The following is a 26,222-nucleotide window of genomic DNA, read 5'->3' as shown; positions in this document are numbered from 1 at the left end:
AGATTCGCTCCTCTTTGCAGATGGGCGATTGGCTCAGCATGGTGAATCTTCAGGATGCGTACATGCATATCCTGATTTGGAATCCACACAGGAGATACCTCTGCTTCTCTTTGGGAGAGGAGCACTTCCAGTTTCGGGTGCTTCCTTTTGGCCTCAACTCAGCACCGCGTGTCTTCACGAACCTTGTCGGTGATTGCAGCCTATCTTCGTCTCCAGGGTATCCATGTGTATCCTTATTTGGACGACTGGCTCTTACACAGCCCTTGTCCGTTGGCAGCAGCGGGCAACCTCCAGTCTCTCCTTCAGCTCCCGTTCCATCTTGGGCTGTCAGTGAACTGGCGGAAATCCTCCATGACGGTCTCACAGGACCTGATCTTCCTGGGTTTTTGTTGGAACACGATCGACTGCAGAGTGTATCTGACCGGGGACAGAATGGCGGATCTGTTGGCCACGTGTCAGATGTTTGTGCAGTCAGAGAGCATGTCGGCCTGGTGGTTCCAGCGGCTTCTGGGCCTCATGGCCTCGTGTGTACTGGCTCTTCCTCTTGCTCGTCTCAAAATGAGACGGACCCAGATGGCTCTTCGGAGTTCCTGGCGTCAGGCTGTGGACCCGGATTCCAAGCGGATAATGATTCCGGATTCCATGAGAGTGGACCTGGACTGGTGGTCATCTCTCAGCAACCTGTCGGTGGGCGTGGGGTTTCAGGACTCAGCCCCCATGGTGACGATCACGACGGACTCCTCCCTTTTGGGGTGGGGTGCGACGTTAGATCTTCTTCAGGTCTCGGGCTTCTGGTCGCTTCCAGGACAAGCTCCTGCACATAAATCATTTGGAGCTTCTGGCGATCTTTCTGGCGCTCAAGGCGATCAGACTGCTCATTGTCAACAAGGTTGTCCGCATAAGAACGGACAATGTGGTATCAATGTATTACATAAACAAGCAAGGGAGAACAAAGTCTCCCCCCCCCCCCCCGTGGACCTGTCCATCTAGATTTGGGAGTGCGCCGTGCTTCATGGTGTCTGGCTCCTTGCAGTGCACATCCCGGGCCAGCTGAATGTCACAGCGGATGCCCTCAGCCGGCGGACAGTGGTCAGCTACGAGTGGGAGTTGAAGGCGGAGGTCCGATCATGGATTTTATCGCGTTGGGGCACACCGGAGATGGACCTCTTTGCCACGGCAGTGAACAAGAAACTTCCTCAGTATGCCTCCAGAGGGGAGCTGGCAGCCTCCTCTCTGGGGGATGCTCTCGAGATTCCATGGCACAACATGAGAGCTTACGCCTTCCCGCCTCTGCCTCTAGCTCACCGTGCAATTTGGAAGTTGAAGAACTCTGTGAACTGTTCCCTTCTACTGATAGCCCTGTGGTGGCCGGCCAGGTTTTGGTTCTCAGAACTTCAACACCTGTCGGTGTCTCCGCCGATCAGGTTACCAGTAACTCCCGATCTTTTTCACCAGTAGGAACAACAGTTTTGGCACCCCTCCCCACAATCGCTCAGCTTGGCGGCATGGTGCCTGAGTTCAAGTCTTTAGAGCATCTGAGTTTGTCTGCGGATAACATTATCTCAATACAGGAGTAAATGGCTCAGGTTCTGTCATTGGTGTTTGGAGAAGAAGTTGGATCCGAGGGTGGCCACGATTGACACGGTGCTGTCCTTCGTGTCCTCCCTAGCAGAGTCGGGGATTCATGTTCTGTCATGCAGGACTTATCTCTCAGCGGTTTCCGCTTACTTTTCTACAGACCTTTGTTTTTCTTCTATAACTAACCCAGTGGTGAAGAGGCATTTTGCTTGCTTGACGCGCCTCTACCCTCCGGTTCGTAATCCGCACCCGCCATGGGACCGAAATGTAGTCCTGATGGCGCTGTGCCATAAACCCTTTGCACCAAAGGCTACGGTAGACCTCAAGTACTTGTCTTGGAAAGTGTCCTTTCTGGTCGCCGTTACGTCAGCGAGGAGAGTGAGTGAGCTCCAGGCATTGTCGGTGGAGCATCCTTTCTTGGTCTTTCACAAGGACAAGGTCGTCCTTCGGACAAACCCGGCTTTTCTACCGCAGGTGGTGACCGAATTCCATCTGAATCAGTCGATCTCCCTTCCGGTCTTTTTTCCAAACTCTGTCTCAGAGTCTGAAAGGGTTCTACACTGTCTTGATGTCCGAAGAGCTCTTAAATTCTACCTGGACAAGACTTCCGAGCTTAGGAGTTCTTAACTTTTTGTGACCTTCGGTAACCCTCAGGGCAAGCCGGCGTCTCAGGCAACTATTTCTAGGTGGATCGCCGCCTGCATCACGGAGTCTTTCACCGTCCAAGGGCTGAAATCTCCTAAGGGTATCCATGCACACCTGGTGCATGGCAAGGCAGCCACGGTTGCTTTTCAGAAATATGTCCCCTGGGAGTCCATCGCTAGGGCAGCTACTTGGGCCTCCCCATCTGCTTTCTGTAAGCATTAGTGTCTCGACATGAGCTCAAGAGCTGACGCTCAAGTTTGGTCAGGCTGTGCTGAAGAACCTGTTTCAGTAAGGGGTATTTCCATCCACCCATAGTTCCTGTGGGAGATTCCCAAGCACTCCTTACAAGTATGGAGGAAAGGGGACGGGACGTAGGAGTATTACCAGGTTACTCACCGTAGTGACCACCTTACTCCTAGTCCATAGTCCCCTTTCCTCCATCCGCCCGCCGTCCCCTCTAATAAGGTTCCTCTGTTAATGCTAATGGGTCTTTGACCTGGCGATAGAAAAGGACTGATGGGCGATGCGCGGGGCGGAGCCAAGGTGGGCGGGGTAACGGCCGCGTGCCGGGCCCCGCGCAGGAAGGAGAGGAGGGACACATTGGTGAAAAAAAATGTGGATGCTTTTTGCAAAGTGCTCCGGTCCCGTCCCACAGGACGGAGAGATGTCCACAAGTATGGAGGAAAGGGGACCATGGACTAGGAGTAAGGTGGTCACTACGGTGAGTAACCTGGTAATTTTAAAATTTGTTTTTTTAATTTTTTTAAACTCAATTTTTATTATTTTCAAGGAACCAAGAAAACACCACATATAAGAACAGCATAACATTATGAATGATTCAATCTGTTATTCCCCCCTCCCCCCGACCCCTGGTATGCAAGTAATGAGGTGGGCGGACCAATTTAGGATACAGGGAGAAGGACTTTCACAATTATTCTCCACATGCTCCCAAGCAGAAATCCTTCTCTTCTCATGCAATGGTTTTGTACATATTTGAAACAAATACTGGGAGGCGGGGGGGGAGGGGGATCTGACTTCATCGCCACAAGAGCTCCCAGACACAAGTCAGCCATCCATGTACCTGCTACGAAATTCTCCCCATTCCATCACCAGGTCTCTCCCCTGATCATGGAGAGAATAATCCTTTCCGTGACATATATATTTTTAGCCACACTGACCCAGTCCCTCTTTGCAGGCAAGGCCTCTCTTCCAATGCATAGCCAGGCAAGCTCTAGCTGCCAACATCAGAGTGTACCAAGTGAGATGAGTTCAAGTAATCCCCATCTATTTCCTCGAGACCAATAAGTACCAGCAAAGGCGTTGGTCCCTGTGCAACTCGTCCAGTTCTTATCCATGCCAACACCTCCTCCCGATAGATTTGAACCCTATTGCATCCCCACCACATGTGCCAGTAGTCTGCTCGTGTCCCACATCCATGCCAACATAAGGGACTCTCCCCCAAGAACATCCTAGATAAGCCGAGAGGGTCATATTGCCAGCGGTGTAACAACTTTTTTATAGCATGAAGTTTGTATTGACATGATATGGACACCTTAAAGGCTCTCCTGCACGTAGTCTGCCATAACACATCATCCTCTGCCCACCCCAAATCTCTTTCCCATCTGCCCTGCAAATTATACGTATTACCTGGCTTCCTTCCACCAAGACACCATATAATAACGAAATTGCCCCCTTCATTTCGTTGTGTCCCCATAATTTTCTCCATGCCGGTCAACTCCACCTGTCTGCTTCAATCACCCCCTTTAATTGTGCAAAAGAAAACACTCAAAGGGATCCAATTTCCAAAGTCTCCTCTAAGTCCCCAATGGAGATAAACCGCGCCGTCTTCCACAATTTGACCCACTCTTGTGAAGTCTGCCTCAAACAAGGGCTGGAATCATTCTAGGTTCGGGATAAATTCCCTCACTCCGGGGGGTCCATAAATGGCTCAATGGAGAGGGCCAAGTGGCCACTTCCATCATATCCAAAGCCCTAGACCATAATGTATAAATGGTGCCCAGTATGGGGTGTTCGCGTATCCTCTGAGGGATCCCCACCCATGGTGCCCAGAGCCATTCCCTGAGGTGCCTGGATGGAGAAAATGGTTATCCATGCCCACCTCTCCCTTAGGTGTGGTAGCACCACACGGATCTGTGTGGCCTTATAATACAACTGGAGGTCTGAGACCCACACCGCACTTTCCTTTGGAAGTACTAACACGTCATATGCCACTTTTTCCCCTACCATAAGAACTTCCAAGAGGTGTCTCTTTACTTCCTTGAACATGGAGTCGGGGTCCGCTACCAGGAGGAACTGAAATAAGTACAACAGCCTCCGGAGGAAGTTCATCTTCACAGCATTTAAATGGCCCATCAAGACCTAGTTAGCTTATCCCACTTGGTCATGTCATCATATAACTACTCCGATAGGTGGATAGTTGGCTCCCTATAACCCTTCCAAGTCCCTTGTAAGGTTCACCTCCAGGTACCGCAAGGTGTCCCCTGCCGGTTCCTTCCCTATATGGTTGAACCTCAGTCTATCCTCTCGTCAGTCGGCCCAGTGGGAAATCGACTTGCCCTTGTTAGCCTTGAATCCTGAGTACCCTCCAACCTGCTCAATTACTTCAACCACTGCCAGGACTGAGAGCAATGGGTGCCGAATATGTAATAGATCGTCCACGTATAAACCCATTTTATATTCTCGCTCCCCCATTCGTATGCCTTCCACCCGAGTGTCCTCCCTCAACTTCTGAGCCACTGGCTCCCTTGATAGGGTGAAAAGAAGTGGGGAAAGGGGACACCCCTGTCTCGTATCCCTGGCCCGATTAAACCATCTAGAAAACCTCCCATTTACCACTACACATGCACGGGAGCCAGTGTACAAAGCCGAAATTCCCTTACGGATCTTAGGACCCCGTCCATATTTACACAACACAGCCTCCAAGAAGACCAAATCAACTCTGTCGAATGCCTTCTCTGTCTAAATGATGGTAACCTAGGATCACCCTCCTTATTTTACGCCCAGTCGATTAAGTGCAGTGTTTTTCTCATCGTATCCTCCCCCTATTGTCCCTTTTATAAAACCCACCAATGTACCAGTCTAGGCATGTGCCCTTCCAGGTGCGTCGCCATAAGACGTGTAAAGATATTAGCATCAACATTGAGGAGGGAAATGAATGAAATTAATCTGTATGAGCCCACTCTTAGGGTAACACTGAGATGAGAGCCTGCCCAAACGACCCGGGAGCCCGCCTGGACGTTACAATATGGTTGTACAATTTCACCATGTGTGGCACCAGTACAGACGCAAAAGTCCTATAAAACCCTGATGTGTACCCATCCTCTCCTGGGGCCCTCCCCAATTGTAGGCGTCCCACAGCCCGCACTACTATTTCACCCGCTATATGACCGTCAATAGCCGCAGCCTCATCTTGTGTCGGGCCGGTAGGGAGATCCCCGCAAGGTAAGGGCTCGTCCCCTCAGCATCCACCGCCCCCTTTGTGGCATAACGATTCTCATAAAAGGAGGCAAATCCCTCCGCCACATGTTCTGCCTTTGCCACCACAGTCCCATCTGATCCCTTCACAGAGGATACTCATCTGCTCTGACCCTGAAGGCGGGATGCCAACAATGCATCGGCCTTGTCTCCAATTGACCTCTGTAGTCAGTTCTCTAAGATGGTCCTCTCTCTCTTGCACCTTGCCCCCTCCCCAGACCTGCCAAGTCGCCTTAGCTGCATCCCACACCGTGCAAAAGTCCACCTCCCCTGTGTCGTTAATCTAAGAAAATTCCCTAATAGCCCCCTCCGATTCCTCCCGAAACCTTCGATCCTTCCAGAGGGACTCGTTACACCGCCACAGGGAATGGCCCTCTGCCAAACCCAAACACTACCGGGTCCATCAACACCATATCATAGTCTGTGCAACTAATCGGGAGAATCTCACAACTTACTACTCTATCCCACATATCCAGAGAGGTGCAGAAATAATCAATCCGTGTGTACGTGCCATGCGGTGGGGAGTAAAAGGTGACACCCCTTTCCTGCGGCTGGAGAGCCCTCCACTCGTCCCTCAAATCGTAAAACTCGAGGCAGTCCTGCAGTCCCCAACCCCCTGCCCTCGGGCCCCCTCCCCTAACGTACCGAGGGTCCATTTATCTAACAGATGGTCTGCCCATGCATTGAAATCCCCTCCCATAAACGGGTGACCCTCAGTGGCACATAACACTTATCAGCACTGCCTTCACAAATAGAGTCTGCCCCCGATTGGGAGCATACATTGTTGCAAAGGTTAACCGTACCCCCATCAAAAGCCCAAAAACCACCAGGGCTCGGCCATCCTCGCTTTTCCATGTATTAGTCTGCTCCAATTTAACCCTCTTATGGAGAATACCTACCACCCTTCTTAACCCCCGGAAGCCCAATACGACGGCCCAATCAACCCCCATGGGATACGCCTTTCCTCACCTCGAACTAGACTAGTTTCCTGCACAAAAAACATCCATCTTCAACCTGCGGAACTCCTTCGCCACCAATGACCTTTTGGTTGGTGAGTTTAACCCTTTCACGTTCAACGTGCCAATCTGCAGTCGGGCCCACCTCTCTCCCTCAGTCAAATCTTGTTCCACCATCACAACCTAGAAACACCAACCTCAAATGAAGCACCCACACCTGTAGCCTCACCACTCTGACTTACTTGAACTAAATGTCTCATACTGGTACCCCTAAACCCCCCCCCCCCTCCCCCAACCCCACTTTGGCTTTCAGTCCTGTCCAGTTAAATTCACTGGCCAAAGACTAAACCACCAAGTGCCACCAAGAACCCGGGGATCGTAGTATAAGCCCCACATAACTGAGCCCCCAACTCCCCAATCTTTTTCAATCATAAACTCCTCTCCCTCGGACCTACCACCCCACCAGCAGAGAAGGGGAAGTTCACTCTCCCGCAACAAAAAGGATTACCCAAACCCACCATCCACCCAAAAGAACCTTCTTGTGAACCATTCCCCCCCTCACCTGCCAGGGTTCACTTGCTGTCAGCTAAACCTATTGCCAACACAATCTACAGGGGACCCCAGAGTGTCCCCAATATTGCTCCCCCAATTTTCTGTCAAAGTCAAGTGTTCCCCCTAGGCGGGATATTCAGTTTTCGGAACTTCCCCAGGCTATGGATTGATTCTCAGTCACCTGTTCTCCTCTTCACTCGGCGAGCTCAATCCCAAATCTTCCACTTCTTGCCCCTCCGATTTATCCATGAGTTTACCTCTGACTCTTTGAATATCATCCTCTGAGACCAGTCTATACTTGTGACCTAAATACTCGAATGTCCTAGAGAAGGAAAATCCCCAACGGTATCTGACCCCTTTTCGCTCAACCACTTGGTAAGAGGGCTGCGTATCCTTCTTGCCAACGTGAGGGCCGAGAGGTCCTGAAAGAAGGCTGTTAGGGAGAATTCTCTGTTTAGGCTGAATTTCCTAACCTAGTGAGTCCCCCAGCAGCTTTGCTGGATTTTTGGGGTTTGTTTTCTCCTGCCAAGAGTGAGACTCTTTTACCCTCACTCTTGGACATGACTTGAGAGTGTTTCTGTGACTTGCTATGTGCTTATGGGCTAGGGGGTATTTTTTTCCCCATAGGCTATCATTGGTTTTTGAATGTGTGTTACACAGCACCCTCAGTGCAGTAACACAGGGGTGTCATAGAGACCCCCAAACATAGACTCCACACCCTGGGACTGACTACTGTCTCCCTGGGTCTGTAAAGTCACCATTGACTTTACTAGTCTTAACTTAGGAACTTAACCAGTACAAACCATCTTACTGTGGAAGTACTGGTAGGGGCAATTAGATGCCCCTGGGTCTGTTGTCGAGGGGGTACTGTCCCGTCCCCCTCGCCGAGTTCTGGCTGGTGGCAGTGGATACCACGGAAATATTCCACCAGAATATTTCCCAATGGGATTTCCCATTGTTTTTAATGCACCACTTTTTGGTGCCATGTTAAAGATACCGCCGGTTTATTTATTTAATATAAATTCACCGGTTGGGATTTTTTGCCAGAACTCGCCGCCAAAATGGCGTCTAGGTTCACTTCAGTAACCCTGAACCCAAGTCGAGCCTTTGTTCCACTTTTGGCGGGCTTCTGCACGAAAGCCCTCCACAATGGTGCCATTCTGTCTGGGTACCACAGGGTGTATGGGAGGGGGTTTAGGGACCCTGGACTGAGTTGCCTTGCCAACTCATGTCGCACTCTGGTGTGATTGGCCCAAGTGGTGAGCCACCCCGCTCACCACTTAGCATGTTTGAGTGACAGCTAGGCTGTATGAATGGGGGTTTGCTGCATAAAAGCAGGGCTTTTGGGACTGGTTCTTCAGAAGTCGCCACAGGACCTAAGAAGCCGAAGAGGGAGAAGCTGAGCCGACCTGCCAAGACGACACCACCGGTGGAGCCCTGCGGAACCGTCTCACCACTTTTTCCGACGACGGAGGAGATCTCCCGCCGGAGAGTCTCCTTCCCTTAACTGGTGGGGACAACCAGTTGCTGCCTTCTTTTCGCCGTCCCGAAGCATCTCGTGGCCGCCTTGCCTGTGCCCAGCACCCCGGCAACCGGGATACCATTTTTTACCTCAACCGCGAAAGAGGGGTAAAATCCTTTGTGACCGGAAAACTCCACGGCTGGTCTCATCCCTGGTAGTGCAACGACCTTCAGCTTTCCTCCACGTCGAGATCACCTCTTCCTCTGGACGACGCCGCGACTTGCACCCACTACCAGGAACAACTACCACCGCTGGAGGATCCTTTCCACTTTTAAAGGTAGTGTTCCGCCCGGCTTCCCTTGCCACCGATTGTATGGGGTAGATTTAGCCCTCGGCTTCCCTTGCCACCGATTGTACGGGGTAGATTTAGCCCTCGGCTCTTGAACCTGGGTAAGCCTGGGACACCCTAACTAAACTTTTTCTAAATTCAGTAAAACTTTTTCTACTCACCTGCAAAGACTTGTGACATTGTGTGATCTTGGGCATATTTTCGCCTGGCTCCCTCTAAAGCGGGCCACGAACCAATTCTCCTTGTTCCACAATTGACTGCCTTTTCTAACCTTATGTGAAAAGTGTTTTACCTTGCTGCTTTCATTACTTCTGCTTTTTACCTCCCTTTTCTAATAACTTGTTGGAGTGCCATCTGATGTTAAGCACTCACCTCTGTTTGGAAATAAGTGGTGTTAACTTAGACTTGTCCAACACATGACTAGGGATGTACATATAAGTAATAGTGACTGTGTTTTGACTTACTTACCTTTTTCTGTGCTAGTGTAATTTGAGTGTGCCTTTAAAATAAATAAGTATATACTTTTACACCTAGCTCTGGTCAGTGTTTGCTTGTACTACTGTGCCTCTGTGTACCTATCCTGTATCCTCTATATACTGCCTAACTCTTCTTGAGGGAAGTCTGACTGCTCAGCCACAGCTACCACAGTGAATCTGTGTGGTACAGACTGCTACCAAGTGGGTTTACTGCCAACACCTGTAATCTTAAATCTTTTGCAGTGGTCCCAGAGGGAACTGCACAGGTTTCTGCTTAACAAAGGCTATTTTTGCTGACCCCCAACAAAACCGGCCTCTCTTCTTGCTTTCTCAAGGATATGCATCCTCTCCTCAAAATAGTGAAACCTCGCCAGGACAGACTTCTTGCCTTTACCACCACCCCCAGCCCTGATTGGGTTCAGCAGTAGTGTCACTCACAAAGTGCAGTTTTAACGACCTCGTAGACCAACTTCTTCAGGTCTCTCTCTTTCCTGCTCCTTTTCAGGAAAGACGAAAAACCGCAAGTTGTTCTGCCGTTCACGGTTTTCAAAGTCATCAATTTTGAGGGTTCATTCGGCCTCCTTCAAGCTCGGAAAGTCTCATTAACTTGCATCTCCAGTGTGTCCATAGAGGACTGATTATTCTCCACATTATGTAGCCTGTCATCAAGTTTGTCTACACGTTTGTCCAGTGCATCTAGTTTAACCACCAGATCTGCCCGAATTCCTCTGATCTCCTCCAAGGCAGAATTATCTTTTTTAGTGGAGACTGCTTCCTCAGGTGCTCCTGCCATGGTGCGCTGCTTCGCCCTTCCCCGTCCAAGTCCTGCTCCCTCTGATGCCGTTCGTCTTCCCCGAATGCATATCTGCCCGGGGCACCCTTCCAATCCATCCACTGGATCTCGCCACTCTGTCAAGTCTTTATATCGGCCCACACTCCCTCTGGGCATCTCTCACACCCGTCTCGGGTATACCAGCCAGGCACCTCACCCAGTGGCCGGTGTGCCAGAGGCCTCTTTTACCTTCCCAGATCCCATTCTTCTCCAACATCCAGGGTCTTGGGCCAGTCTACACTCCATCCCTGGCTCAAAGAAGTTCACCTTGTCGGCCTCCGGCCTCACATCATGTCCCTTCAAGGGTGGGCTCTCCAACCCCAGCTTCACACCTCAATGACAAAGGGTGGGGGAGGCACAGACCCACTGATCCTCTCCACGTGCGGGCGAGGACACCTCTTCCCCCTCCTGCTTCTTAACTTCTTCCAAGGGGATCTGTCCACCCTGCTGTGCTTCTCCTCAGCCGAGTTCGAACCCGGCCCAGGTGCAATACAGGTCACTCCGCTACCAGGCAGATCGATACACCCCCACAGGAGGCCTCACCTTCAGTCACTAGACAGCGGTCCACCATAGCACTCTTTAATCCGTCTCTTCGCTGTCCAGCGGCCGCCTTAGTGTAGCACTACCCTGGGTTCCAAGGATCCACGCCCACACCAGGGTGCTCTCCCCCACACAGTGCCTCACCACCGGGTCTGCCGGGGTCTCTCGCCTCACTGGGTGTTGTATGTAGTCCCACATGGGAGGTGGATCGGAGCCCACCTGTCCTCTCACCTGGCGAGCGGCGGCAACAGCACTCTCTAACAGTTGTGCCAGGGATGGTCTGGGCTCTCCCCAGCCCCGCTCTAATACCTCACGCTCGCCTACGTGACCCTGGCACACAGGGCTAGTGCCGACAGCCTTGGTAACGCTGTGCTGGGACTGCAGCTCCCTGCAAGCCCCGCTCACCTCTGTACAGCCGCTCCGGGGCACCACCGCTGCCCGGGCCCCTCCACCTCCCAACCTCCCCCCCCCCCTCACTGTGCCTCACGGAGCGGGAACACCAGGCCTGTCGCATGCTCCTCACCCAGCAATCCAGGTCACACCGCAGGGCACTGATGTCTGCTGATTTCTCCAGAACCCTTTATTGTTGGGCTCCGAGATTTTACCTAGATGCTCCCCACACCAGGACTTCACATGCAAAAATCAGTCTTCCGAAATGGGTGGCTCAATCCGCTCTTAACCCACTGGAAACGGAGAACTGCGTTTAGGCAGCTGTCATGCATGCTCCTTCTGGTTGCCTCCAGTCCATCTTTCTTTTGTTCTTCATTACTCCTTCTTTCCTTTTTTCCTCCCAGCTTCCCTTTGTCCCTCCTTTTTATATCATCTTACTTTATTTTCTCAGATTCTTGCTTTAATCCCATCTACCAATTGGGTCCATTTCCTTTTTTTTCACACTTCAATGTATCGATTTGTTTTCTTCTCGTTTTTCATTACATCCATTTTGTTTTTACAACTTTTTTCTTGTATTCTTTTATTCTCTCCATTTCCTTTCACTCTGTTCTTTATTTTCTTTGATCAAATTTGAAACCATTTTTGTCATCGCTGCTTTTCTTTGCCACTCTTGCTTCAGAAAAGGAAGGCCATCCTTACCTCTGTTCTCTAAACATTATGACATGAGACCTGTTAATCAGTCCTTTCTGCGACTGGTAGCTAAGCAATCACACTATTCCAACATAGAATAAGACAAATGCTGAACGTATTGGGTCTGAAGAAAGCCCAATAGCTTGCACAGTGGTTCAAACTGTAACACAACCCTTTCCGATGTTAGTATGCCTCTTCATCATGGATGGATGTCCTCCCCGTTTTTTCCTATTTAGTAGGCTATTTATTTTGCAAAACCGTAGTGACTGTGATCTTCAGAAAGGACGTCTTATGGATCTGTGCAGTGACTGGTGAGCAGATGCGGTGGTGGGGAACCAGAGTGGGACATTGGTTGAAATATGCAGGGCAGAGGGGGCTTGCACAGTTAGTGGGTACTGGAGGGGGTTGAGGTCTGGACGTCGGGGTATCTGTTACAGTGACAGCACAGGGTGGCACAATGATTCCTCAGGTTCCATGGCTCCACGGCACACATTGCCTGGAACCCCTTGATCCTGATTGACTTCCAGGATTGTAACGTTCCACCTTGGGTGCTAATGACCACATAAACGCCCTCCACAAACTAGATATTCTTTGTCTAAATAAGAGAAAGAAAGAGGTTATTTTCCTTTCGCATACAGCACTTCATACTATATTTTTATTTGTTTGTGTTAACTTTGGAAGTAAAGCTTCCAGCCATTGTCAATTCAGGTTGGAGGAGTGCAAAGACTTTGCTGCAAGTTATAAAATGGCTGATATGTTATTTCTCCGATCATATTTAGTGATGGGGAAGTAAGTTGGTCTTCCTTCATTGCAATGAAGTGGCAAAGATTTCAGTTCGGTTTGTTAGATCGTTGAATGCATCATCCAGTAAAATTGCACAACTGGAAGGAAGTTAAACTTGGTGGAGCTGCTGTTATCAGTTGAAAAAAAGGTGGGAAAGAAGATGAGATGAAGGAAAGTATTGGGGGAAGAACAAAAGAGAACAAGACAATGACCGAGAAATAAAGAATGAAAAGGAAAGATGGAAACAAAAATGGAAGCAAAGGGAACAGGGCGGAGTAGGGAACGAATGAGTCAGTAAGAGTGAGAGAAGGAGCTAGTAGAGGGGTCGTAAAAACAAATGGGAAAGGAGGGTGTATACTGTTGCCCTATGCAATAGGCTCACTTCAGAGGTAAAACACCCAGGTTGCAAGACTCAAGACTTTGCTGTCAGTCATAGAAAAGGCTGATACAATATTGCTTTGATCAAGCTATTTAGGGACAGGAAATAAGGTTGGTCCTGGTTTAATGGAAAAAGATTGGCAATTGATGATCTAATGCATTATCCAGCAGAAAATTTCACAGATAACTAGTAATGCTTCTGGTGATTTAGCAGTTCATAAAAGGAAAAGTTGGAAGACGAATAAGAAAATCTGGAGTGACAGACATAAGGGATGAAGCAATGAATGAGTGTTTAAGACATGAAGAGGGAGAAAAACGTAAAATGAACGGACAACAGAAATGGAGGATGGAAATGAGGAAAGAGATGGAATGAGGGAAAAGCGTAAAGGGCAGAAATGAAGGAAACCAATACTAAAAGACACACACTGATGGAAAGATAATACTGACTGCAGGAAAGGAGGATTCAATGAAAGACCAAGGAGGGGTGGGGGATGGTCAGACATACAATGTAATCAAAAGGAAAGAGATGTAAAGGAAAAAAGTGTAAAGGGGAAGGTTGGATAAAAATAAGTGAAGTACTTTTAATCAACCCCAACATAGCTATACATATGCTGACGAGATTTGGCTGTTCTCGTAAGATCAGTGTCCCCAGAACAACACTCTCCTTGGAAAATGCCTGGGTGCCATCCAAACATGGATGTCAAATGTATACCTTCAAAATGAACCCCACCAAGAACAAACTTGTACTTCTTGGCCCCCTCCCACCAAACAACTTGTGCAACAATGGCTGAACGATATGCGCCTCGACTTCCATACTGTAGTGCAAGACCTTGTGATCTCGCACTTCGGGGGGGGAGGAAAAAATACCCTACTTCCTGGGCTTATAGCCGAGTACCTGAAACCCAACCATGCTGCAGCCCGCCTCATTACAAATGCCCGTAAATCCAACGATCTCTCTTACACGGCAAGCTTCACTGCTCCCGATGCCTGCCAGGCTCCTATTGAAAACTGCATGTATTTCTCTCAAATCAGCCTCGAACGGGCACAACCGTACATTTGTGGCTAGACGCCACACCTCTGGTGGGTCGAGGTTGGAGTCTTAAACTAGCCTGGAAAGAGAAGACTCCCAAGCTTTCTTCCTGCCATGTCTTGACTTCTGGAACTCCATCTAGGCAGAGGCTCGAAATGCCCCCAACATCCTTCAGTTCCGAAAAAAACGTTATATGGCTTTTTTAATATTATCTGCCACACCAAAAAACAAATCTCTCCCTCCACCAAACACTCCATTACTATAAAATGCCAAGCCCAGTGCTAACATCCTCCCTTTGTAATGCGCGCCTCTTCTCTCCAGCTAGGTTCGTGCTATAAACAGTCAACACATTATAATAAAAGAAAAAGTAGCAAAGTACAAATCTAGAAAAAAGGTGGACTAGAAAGATGTAAAACAGATGGAATGACTATTGAAAATTACATTTTGCTGGGACTATTTGTCAATCAATGTCTGAATTCTCATTTAACTTTACAGGTGGAAAAATGTTTTCCAGTCCATCATTTATCCATGGTAACGGCAGCCATTGCCTGATGTCGTTAAGTGTTCTCCTGTTGAATCTGTTGTTGATACTTGGCAACTAGAGTTTATCACACCAGCTCCAAAGATCCAACTGAAGGGCTCATTTTTGGGGCTCTGTAACATTGTTTTACAAGTCTGTTATTTTCTCCAAGGCGTACGCAGTGGTTTCATACCCACAAATTACAAAGGGTTAAGTTCATGATTTAAAAGAAAATCTATTTGTGTTATTGGCTGCTCATACTTAACCGTGCACAATTAAGCGAAACGAGTTAAAAAAAAAATAAGGTTCAATTCACATGAAAAGAAAAAAAAATCCTTTCTCAATCATACAAACTCAGTTGCAAAATCAATTGCATATGATATGTCATAAAATCTCACTTATCGAGAGGACCTTTACCATAGTTAAAATAAAACCTCCTGTTTGCGGGGTTTAAGCTAACAATTAACAATGGGATAAGAAGAAGCATTCGGTGACTAGTTAGTTATGAAGCCCAATTACCATCACAACCTAAGCAGGCCAGCTTGATGTAAAATCTTTACAACAGCTATTTCAACAGCTGTTTCCTCCCCACGTGAGATGCGAATGAGGAAACTTGCCTCATCACTGTAAGATTGTGTACAAATCCACCCAGCCAGAGTGATCTGCACTGTTTCAGAGCATGGCACTTTAGTAACTGATGCTCTCTAGTTTGTAACACATTTTTGTTATATATACCCAATAACCATTAGTACCTCCTTTCTTAGTATAAAATATTATAAGCGGAGAGAGCGAGAACCTTCAGTAGCGAGCCTTCATTCTTTTTCATTTGGGCAGCAGATCCCAGGAGTTTGCTTGTCGACTAGTATGATGAGCAAACTCCCGGGCATCTGCAAGTCCCTCAACTTGCACCATAGAAGATTTTTGTTGATGCAGTAGAAGGCCTGCGTATAGTCTTGCTCCCACAAACGGTGGTAGAAGTTAATTAATGATGGACTACATCATGAGCGGGGGTGGATATACATATATGGAGGGGTGGGATACTGTGAGACAGTGGGTGGAAGATGGCTTATTGTGGCGAAACCTCAATTTTAAGAAAAAACAAAACTTACCCCCCAGTAATTTGGAGGATTCCATAATGTAGAACCCTCCAAGGTGTCTGTGGTAATTACTTCAATGTTTTAGAATCAAATATTTACTATTTAATGTTCAGGGCATTTAACACCGAAAGAAAGGTCCTTGTAAGTGTGGGAAAGGGAAGGAGTGTTAGTATGATAATTTCTGTAGGGCCTGGTGAAGAAATATTGTGTCCCACTGGGTCAGGAAAGGGAACAGGCCCCAGCAACATGGCGTCTCTGCAATTGTGTGTTTATGCTGCAGATATAGCAGAAAATACTCAGTCACAGGTGCAGTTGCTCACGCCATACAGGCCTCCGTGAGGGGAGGAACTCCCCCACCCCCCCAACTCCCACACACTCCTAGGATCAGGACAAACTTAAGCACCAGCACTGTCCTCCGGGGTTAAAACTGGGATGGGCTCAAAGGCAAGAGTCGGAACTCGCTAGCCGCACCAACAAGACTTTAAAGTACCTCTCTGAACAGCTACCTAAGCCTCAGGCCAATCTGATCTCTCCCTGAAGGGTTGTGTGCTACCTGAGTACCAGCAAAGGTCTATCCCTTGCTACATGGGGAAATGTCCTTATGCAGTAAATGGAGTTGAAAATGAATGACAATACAAAGCATTTAAACCAGAACTGACTCCCAGATAAGTGTTCACACTTGTGGGTGTCTGTTGGGCAAAGATGTCACGCAGATCCTGAAAGTTTTTGAGGTGCAAACATGGAATGGCATAATTTATTACTGCGTACACAATCAAAACCTAGCATTTAGGATAACTAGTTAAGAGTTGAGGTCCATCTCATTTTCCTGTATAGTCTCCTGCCCCATGCATTGTTCTTTAAGGAGTCTTTTTAACCTTTTGACTGCCCAGAATGCTACAGCCTCAAATTCCTTTTGTTGCCAGTCCCTGGGACTAGGAGGAGGGTCATACGCAGATGCTGCCTTACGACGTTGCATATGTCGGTTGGAACAATTTTGTTTTGCAGAGTTGTCTATATATTTCCTACAGTTAAAACATTTCGTTTTCAGTTCTAGAGTGAAGGACACCATAAAGTTATTAGAAATGCAGTTGAATCTGTGCTTTTATTTTTGTCTTTTAGATCAAAAACCTTTTCAGTTCTTTGTTTCATGTTGGACCCTTGAATATCAGCTCATTAATTTGTGGGTACAAAATAAAACCTATGGCCAAGGTGCTGCAATACATAGCACTGTGAACAGTTTTTATTATTACTTACCTTGAAGTGTACTCATTGTAACCATCTCAGAAAGATGAAAGGCTCTGTTCAGATTGTTTAAAGTTCTTTACAACATGCCTATTACGGGGCTATTTTTTAATCCCTAGCATGATCTTCCCATAGCAACCAAAAAAAGTTTGTATTCATAAATACTGTACAGGCTGCCCCTCTAAGCGTTGGCTTAGATACAGCCACTCAGTCCGCCACATAGTAATAGCGTACCTTCACAGTCAACCTGGGCAGGAAGTGATCTGCTGCAGGGTAGGCGTCTGGCTTGCATGCTATGTATCTGCAATCAAACTGATTAGTGGCCATCTGAGGTCATAATAACATGCAAAATGTAAGCACTTTTCTTTTTTCACTTATTGCAGGTATTCTCTGAATATTTCAAAGAGTTAGAAGAAGAGAGCATTCGAGATAACTTTGTCATAATATATGAGTTGTTGGATGAACTTATGGATTTTGGATATCCACAGACCACAGACAGTAAAATTCTGCAAGAGTAAGTAGTTCTTTTCCTGCTGTTCATTGAAAATGAAATGGAGGGATTACAGTGCTTGCTGTGTGATTTATTTTTCTTAAATGACGATTTACTATATAGCGTTTTGTTAAAATGATACAACCCCAATGCTTGCTCTTCCACTTTGCTGCATGTCTCTGCTGTCTGACCCACAGAGGGGTAATATGGAAAGGAACTTTTCTGGGGAGAACAACATCAAAGTAGCTTCAAATACTCTAACAAAGAAGTACAAGACCGTTTCCGTAGTTCCTCCGTTTGTGAACAGTCACCCAACGCCTGAAAGCTTAGTGGTTCAAGCAGCAACATCATCATCCTCATCAAAGGCTGCAGCCTATCCGTCTGTTCCAGCATGCACTAGCGAAATAAACACCTACTCTTTGGGGTGTAGCTGCTTCAGCAGCAAAGCACATACCAGAGTGAGAAGAGAGAAGGGTTTTTTAAGCCTGATAGAAGATGGCAAAGATGCCATGAGGCAATCTCTTCTAGTTAGATACAGTGGATTTGACCAGTAGAGCCATGGCTGTCAGCACAGTACTTGGACGTATGTCTTGGTTAAGAAAATCTGGATGTTCAGGCACGTCTGTTAGGCATGCTGTTTGACGGTACTCTTTTTGGGGAGAAGGCCCATGGCAGTCTAGAAAAACGGCAAGCTTCTAGAGCTGCAGAAAAATATTTAGGGGCGGCAATAAGACCACCTCAATTTACAAGTCCAGAATGGAAAGGCCATTCATTTCTATTCCTCCATATCTAGAGGAAGAGGTTAGTTTCCACAAAGCGGTCAAAGAAGACCCTATCGTGGAAGAGGTAGAGTAGGAAGGACTCCCCGTTCAGCACCTGCAGAGTTACCCTCAGCTGCAGGTGGAGCAGCAAAATGACTCCTTCAACCACAAAACTGTGGTAGGCTGCAGACCGTCTTACTATTTCTAGAGTTGGCAAAGTATAACTTCGGATGCATGAGTCCTACAAACAGTAGCAGATGGATAATGCCTACCATTCCTGAAAAGACCTCCCGATTGCCCCCCAAGAATAAGATCAACTTTGGTTCCAGATCCGCTCTTCCAACAGGAGTTTTTCACCCTTTTGGAGAAATATGTGATACAATTGGTACCTGTAGCATACAGGAACCAAGGTTGGTACTCTCCTTACTTTCTAATCCCAAAGAAGGACGGAGTGCGACCCATCTTAGACTTCAGATGCTTGAACAAGTTCCTCAGGAAGGACAAGTTCAAGATGGTAACTCTTTTTCAGATCCTTCAGGTCCTTCACTCCAAGATTGGTTGGTGTCATTGGATCTTCAGGATGCTTACTTTTATGTGCCGATACATCAAAAGCACAGAAAGTACTTGAGGTTCCCGATAAGTGGTTCTCATCAGTATTGAGTTCTGCCATTCTGGCTCATCCTCTTCCCAAGGGTTTTCACCAAGCTTATGGCAGTGGTGTCAGCAAGTCTAAGGATGGGGAGGAGGGGTCACGTCTACCCCTACCTGGACGACTGGCTGATCAGAGCTGTTTCTCCGGAACAGTGTCAAGGTCATCTCAGGAGAAACTGTCAACTCCTCCATGAGCTGGGCTTCTCTCTGAACTTCAAGAAGTCCCATTTGACACCCTCTCGGAAGCTTCAATTTATTGGAGCAGTCCTGGATTCGGCCTCGGGGGAGGGGGCCAGGGGGGGGGGACGCTTTGCCACCCGAGTTAATGGCTGAACATCTTTTGCAGATGGGCCAAAAATTTCAGAGTGCACGATATCTTCCAGCCGACAACTTCCTAACGTTGCTTGGCCTCATGGCATCCTGAATTATTCTGGCTCCAGAAGCCCGTCTGAGAATGAGATCCCTTCAGTGGGCTCTCAGATCCCAGTGGTCTCAATTCTCTGGCAAAATGACAGACTTTCTCCAGGATCTCCTCTGGTGGGCTAGCTGGGAGAATGTGATGAAAGAAGAATATTTTTGGCAACCATGGCGGAAACAACAGTTGTGACGGACGCCTCCCTCTCAGGATGGGGGGGGCAAATAAGAGTTTTCAATAAGTGGACACTGGTCTCAGTCTACATACCAACCTTTTGGAGCTGAGGGCAATCGGACTAGCGCTGATGGCCTTCCTGCCCTCAATATAGGGTGAGAAGTGTCCTGATAATGACGGACAACACAGTGGCCAGCCATTACCTCAACAAGAGAGGGGGTGTAGTGTAACTGCCCCTGTGCAGAGAACCAATGCAACTCTGGTTTTGGCCACTAAGAGAAGGAATAACTCTTCTGGCAGGTCATCTAGCCAGAGAAAATAACACGGCGGCGGACGCTTTGAGCAGGCAGAGCTAGAGTTCCCATGAGTGGGAACTAGCTCAGGAAGTCCTTCAAGAGATCTTCGCCCTTTGAGGAACCCCTCAAGTGGATCTGTTCACGACTAGTGTCAACCGTAAGTGCGAGCTGTTCTGCTCCACATCATTTCCCTGAACAGGAGCTCTAGGCGTCACATTCGCATTGTACTGGGAATTTCCTCCTCTATACGTGTTTCCGCCAGCTCCCGTCATTCGGAGGTTGCGGAAGTTCGGGAAAACCATGATCCTCGTTGCTCCAGATTGGGCCATGAGAACGTAGTACCCGGACCTTCTGGAAACGGCTATCTGGCCTCCGATTCGTCTTCCCCAAAGAGATGATCTACTCTCGCAAAAGGGAGGTCACATTCTTCACCCAGAGATCACGCTCAACCTTCACGCCTGGTATCTGTAAAGGTGAGATATAAGGATTGGGACCTTCCAGAAGACGTAATAGAAGTGTTGCTTTCAGCGAGAAGACAGCAACTAAAACCCTGTACTGCTGCCCAGGTTTTAACTTTCCTACTTCACTTGACCCATTCTGGGTTGCAAGTAGCCATGGTGATGGGCTATTTAGCGTCCCTTTCAATTTTCAAAAGATCTCCGGTTGAGGAATCGTATTGCAAAGTACCGATTGTGACCCAATTTCTGAAAAGCTTAACAAATGTGTTCCGCCTACTCCCTTCATCGTGCCATCATGGGATCTAAACCTGGTACTAAGAGGTCTTATGGGAGCGCCCTTTGAGCCCTTACAGTTGTGCCATCTAAGGAAGCTCGCCATAAAACTGCTTTTTAGTGGCTATCTGTCTATAGGGTAGGTGAGCTACAGGCTCTATCTTCCAAACACACTTTCACAACCTTCTCCAAGGATAAGGTAGTTTTAAGGATCAAGTCATCTTTCTTGCCTAAGGTTGTCAGAATTTCATTTGGCACAACGTATTGCACTACCATCTTGTTGGCCTCATCGTTTAGACCCATAGAGGATTCTAAGTTTCTATATGACAAGGACTGCAAATATTCAGCAAGATGATCAGCTTTTTATTGGATATGTTTGTCATAGATTAGGATTAGCTGTCACAAAACAAGCCATCTCTAGATGGATTATGTGCATAACTGAGGGTTACTCATTGGCTTGCAAGGATTCACTTGAAGGTCTAAGAGCACATTCTACTAGAGTGGCTGTTTCATCGGCTCTTAAAAGAGGTGTACCAGTGATGTACATTTGCAGAACGGCAACATGGAAGTTCCTCCATACACTTTAGCAGATTCTACTGTGTAGATTCTTTTTCAGGAGAGGAAGCCAACTTTGGCAAAGCTGTCCTCCACAACATTAACAAAGTAAATTCTTAGCACCCTCTGACAAACTCAAACTACTTTGGGAGCATAATCAACCATGAGGAATACGTGGGAGGACACAATCCAATCGAAGAACAAGTTACTTACCCCTGGTAACGGTCTTTCGACTGGATGTTCCTTCCACTTATTCCTCGTCCTCCCATTCATCCCCTCTTGCCTAGAATTTCCATATCTTACACCTTCCTTTCTCGCAACATCAAGAGCATCTCCTCCTGGAACACAGCATGCTACTTAACTGAGGTAATGGTCAGCGTGCTTGCCAATATATATTGGCGTCAACGTCATGAGTGACGCTACGGAGACCGTCGAGGACCAAGATACGACGCTCGACCCTATGAAAAAAAAAAATCTGAAGCTAGCTGCAAGCAGACTTGAATATATGAAAGATGAGGAATACGTAGGAGGAACATCCAGTCGAAAGAACGTTACCAGGGGTAAGTAACCTGTTTGGAGGCATACACCAACTATTCCTAAAGAAACAAGTTTGGGGGTGTGGTCTGGCTGAAAACAAAGATGGCTGCTAATCTTTTTAGCCCTGAGGCCAAATGAACAAGAGCGGTTTCACTTTGTTCACCTGGACCCTGAAGTGCCATGGGTAATTCACCAGTGCACCTTGCTTGAAGTTTTTATAAAGGAGTGCTGATTACTTGTTGCGGCCATACCTCTTTGGCTGCCCTGCCTGGGTCTGTGGTGCTGCTCCAGGTCCCGTGCAGCTTTGGCTGCTGCCAATTCACCATTTCAGTACCTCTCCTACAAAAAGTGGTGATCAATGTAGTGGTTGATAATGGTGAAGACTGTCGGGATGTGTGGGAATCTGAGTGAGAGCCTAGTTCATATGTCCTGTTGGTAACTGAGATGGTACCGATGTAAGTAAGTGGGTGACTTTTGACAAGCAGTGGCCTTGATGGGCTCCATAGACTAGGGAACAATTGGTAACGGGCTTGGGTTTCTCCTTATACATATGATGGAGGCGACCCTGCATGAGGTGGTGGAGCATGATGCAAGGTTGTTAGAGATTCGTGCTCTGGAGCAAACACGTGTATTAAAGGGACTGAGGAAGATTACAGCCATCTGACTGAGCAGACGAGAACTTCAGGGGGCCTCTGATGTGTGGTGTCGGATTCCTGAATGGTGTAGAGGAATTGGACATGAATAGTTTCTTTGACTCCTGACTTTAGCAGCATTTGGACATATCCATTGATTCACTGCCACAGTATAATGTTCTTTCATTGAAGGGGCAGGGCAGAGAAGGGGTTGGGGGTGCCGGGAATAGTTAAAAATAGGTGGAGAATGGGGGTAGGTGGGAACCCCCAAAAATAAATGATATTTTCGATGACTTATTTCAGCAAAATGTATTCGTAAAAATACAAGTCATAAAAATGATTTGCGATGAAATGACATAGACCCCTACCACCTAAACTTGGAAAATGCTATTACTTATAGTAAAAATATGTAATAGCATAAGAATGGGTGGCCCTACAATCATGGCCCACCTGCGAGTGGGTCAAGTAAGGACTTGATATTAAAGAAAATAAAGGTCAAGAAAGCTAGTGTTTTTTTGCAACACGAGAATGTTTACATTTTTTTCTGATGGCAATATGACCAGTCATAGTCAAAGGGCATTGGAAACTATTCAGTAACACTACATTGATGTAGTGCTGAGAACTACTGTACTCTTTCCAGCTAAATTGAAATTTCTTTACAAGGGAATGCAACCTATGTGTTTGGGAACCCAAAGGAGGCCAGGAACTCAGATGCTCAGGCAACCTCCGACCAATCTATTGAGGATGGTATGCCAGTTTACTTTGTGGAGAATAATGCATTAATCTGACTAATAACTGGCCTCCTCATTGAGGATGGGTATGTAGGTAGAAAGTGCTGTTTGGTGTATTCTCTCGCTTTTCAGTTTGGAGTGGGGATCCCATGCCTGTAACTGGATTCTTTATGGGCAGTATGTGCGTTACGCTTTGTAATTTGCAAAGTGTTGGTAATTTTAACGGTTAAGGTCATTGTTCCCACAATTTAAATGTAGTGTGAGGTTGAGCAATGTGCCGATTTGTTTACGCATTGTCACACTTGTGATTTCTTATTGCATGTTACACCAATGTATGACATTGTCTGGAGTGTTTCCCCCTGTCAAAATGTGTTTTCTTTATCAAAAAGATCTCCCTAAACCTCCATGGTTGGCTCAATGGGTCATATTGAACTTCTCCTTGCAAGGTGCCCGTGAAGCATTGCGATATGGCGAGGGTGAGAAAGTCCAAGCTTTTTGATGTTTATAAATAAAATGATGTGGGTGGTCTGCTGATCCGAGCCCATTCCCCACCTTTTTACAAAGCTGTATGCCAAAAGCATGGTGTGGGCACATACTGGTCTGACATCTGCAGCATCTTCACTTTAGTGGCAGAGGCCATGTTCAATGGTCACAATGTACATTTTGACTGCATCTGTGGCCCAAGGTCACTGTAGAGAGAGGTTGCATTTAACTTTTGTACATCTGTACCAAAATGTCATAATTGTGGCCTTATAAGCCTTGTGGCTGGTTAACGCTAAAGCATAAGGCTTACCTGGTTTTGGTATGGTGACTGATTAGTTTAGTTTATTTGTATAGTGCTGCCTGGCCCTGGGGCAACCAGGCGCTTGTCATGGTTATAAAGTTGCAAAAAAACAGTACAGAATAGGCATTACAGATAGTAAATGTATACAAGTGGTTACATAGAATTAAGTATATACATTTGTGTGGCCAACGTTAGTATTGAGTTGGCGTTTGGGCTACAATTATTAAAACTACATCACTTTGATCTCAGACAAACGTTAACCCTGTGAGCCAGGTCAGTTATGTGAATTCATGGGGACCCTGCCTTCGCTTCAGCAAGTGAGACAATAGGTATGAAAACTGCCCTCATTTGCTTCTCTGGGAGGCTGGTTAATTCCTCACTCAAGCCAAGGAGCTCTCAACAAGAGATCTCCTGGGTACCATACTTTAAAGAGACACGCGCATGACAAAGGCCAGTCTCACACCAAAGGGCCTTGGAAGCTGAATGCTTATGAAGGGGGAAGCTTTAAGCAGGGCAACTAACAAGTGTAGATCCATCTTGCTTTTCTGTGGACCCCTTTTTGTTTTTCTCCTCTTCCCTGTGGAACAGAGCACTCTAGATATGATGCAAGAAGCAACGGTCATTTGTTACAGGAATATGGATCGGACCCCTCACAGGTGCCTTGCCTTTTGTCCAATCCTCTTTGGTCTTTTACCTTCACACGGACGGGGCCTCCCACACTTCGATTCTAAGAAGAATTCATCAGACCTCCAATGGTAGTGTAGTCCATTCCAAAGGCCTCCATTTGCGAGGTGACAAAGTGCTTCCAAGTCATAGGTGAGCTCTGTCCCCTAACCATCCCCAGGGAACGCTGGTGGTAAACTGCTTTAGACTTAGACCTAGGCCTGCACTCTGCTAGCTGCACTGGATTCAGGCTCCTCAATAAGGTGCCAGCCCAGCTCCATGGCTCAGAGTGAAGAGTAAGGACCCCCCCCCCCTTATCCTAGAGCCCCTGTATTGAGACTTGCAGCAATTACAAAATAAAGGTGGTGACCCCTGGCTTTCTGTGCATCTCGGAACTATCTCCACACTGGTTTGGGAACATTCAACCTGCTTCAAAGTAACCGCCAGAATCATCCTTGGTCTCAACGCAAACTTCTTTGTAGCTCTGTGTCTGCTCGACGCTTCGCTGTCTCCACATCAGAGTCCCCTGGTGTCCCCAACTCACGCATACTCGAGCATCACCCGAATGCTACTGCATGACTGTTATGAAATGCGTCTCATTTCATAGACGCTAGGTTCTGTGGCCAATGGATGCTTTCTCATTCAAGATGGCTTCCGATACCTACTGTACTGGCATATCCAGGGCTCATTGGGCAGGGGAGTGTGTTTGGTATGTGGGGATTGACTTAGTAGTCACCCCTTATTGTGCAAAATACCTGTTCCTCGCTTGTGTGTGCTGTGGTAAGTCAGACATAGGAGACGGACAAGAGGACATATTTGAACAGTGTGCTTTATTGTATTTGTTTATATAACGCTTATACACAGGTGAAGTGCTTCAAGGAAAGAAGGGAACAAGGGAATACAGTAATCCTTCTTATGCCTTGAAGGCTCCGAATGATCTAAACAGAAAAACTAGCATACTAAGCCTGACGACATTTCTCCTAGTGCAAGTGTGTGAAGTGGTACAGTTGAGAGCAAGCTCAGGGGAGTTCTGGGGGGTGGGGGTGACCGGTGGGTGAGGAGGGGGATAGGACTGACGACTAACTGGTCCTAGTACATTTAGGTCATGCATACATGCAGAGACGGGGGTGTTGCTGGGGGGTGGAAACGAAGAGTTTGGTCCAGAAGGGCCCTGGGTTAAGTGCAGAGAGGATTGCCCCGCTTAAAGAGCGTAAGCTGGAAGTGCAGAAATGTTGAACAACTTGCAGCGGTCCGGAGGCAAGTGCAAAAGACTGGCGGGGGAGCCTGGGACCTGTAGGCTCTGGAGGTGAACCAGGCAACCAGTCAGCAAAAAATTAAGAGTTTGGGAGAAGGAGGGTGTAGAGAAAAGAAAGGAGGTTAGCAGGGGAAAGGGGGAAGAGAAAAGGCAGGTTTTGAGGAGTTTTCGGAACCTAAAGTGCTCCGGCTCAAGATGGAGAGGGGGAGGTTGGCTATTCCAGAGGCAAGCACCTGCAGAGGATAAAGATCTACCCCAATCTCTTTTGTGAAAGCGGCTCACCCGCAGAGAGTTGGAGGACTCTAGAGGGAGAGAATTTAGTATGAGAGCGTTGTAGATAGCACGGGCCTCGGCCTCAGAAAGCCTTGTGGATCATGCAGCCACGGGGAGCCATTGGAGGGATATCGGCACCAGAGAGATGTGGGCCCAGGGCTTGAGGCCAAGGAGAGGTTTTGCGGTTGTGTTCCGGATGCGTTGTAGAGGACGGAGAGTAGAAGTAGGAAGATTGAGAAAGAGGCTGTTGTAATAATCC

At 47.4% G+C, this 26,222-nt stretch overlaps 1 protein-coding gene across 1 annotated transcript in view; it reads left to right on the top strand.

Annotated features, from left to right (window-relative positions):
• LOC138573254 (AP-1 complex subunit mu-1) overlaps positions 1 to 26,222 on the top strand; it is a 629,275-nt gene that overhangs the window by 163,166 nt on the left and 439,887 nt on the right. The window contains exon 4 of the mRNA XM_069649323.1: positions 17,399 to 17,529. Within this exon, the coding sequence (XP_069505424.1) occupies positions 17,399 to 17,529 (131 nt within the window). The remainder of the gene's footprint in view (positions 1 to 17,398; positions 17,530 to 26,222) is intronic.

Source organism: Ambystoma mexicanum, chromosome 1p, assembly GCF_040938575.1.
Source record: "Ambystoma mexicanum isolate Mex_15411 chromosome 1p, UKY_AmexF1_1, whole genome shotgun sequence".
In the NCBI taxonomy this organism is placed as follows: Eukaryota; Metazoa; Chordata; class Amphibia; order Caudata; family Ambystomatidae; genus Ambystoma; species Ambystoma mexicanum.
This window is presented reverse-complemented; position numbering and strand designations above follow the sequence as displayed.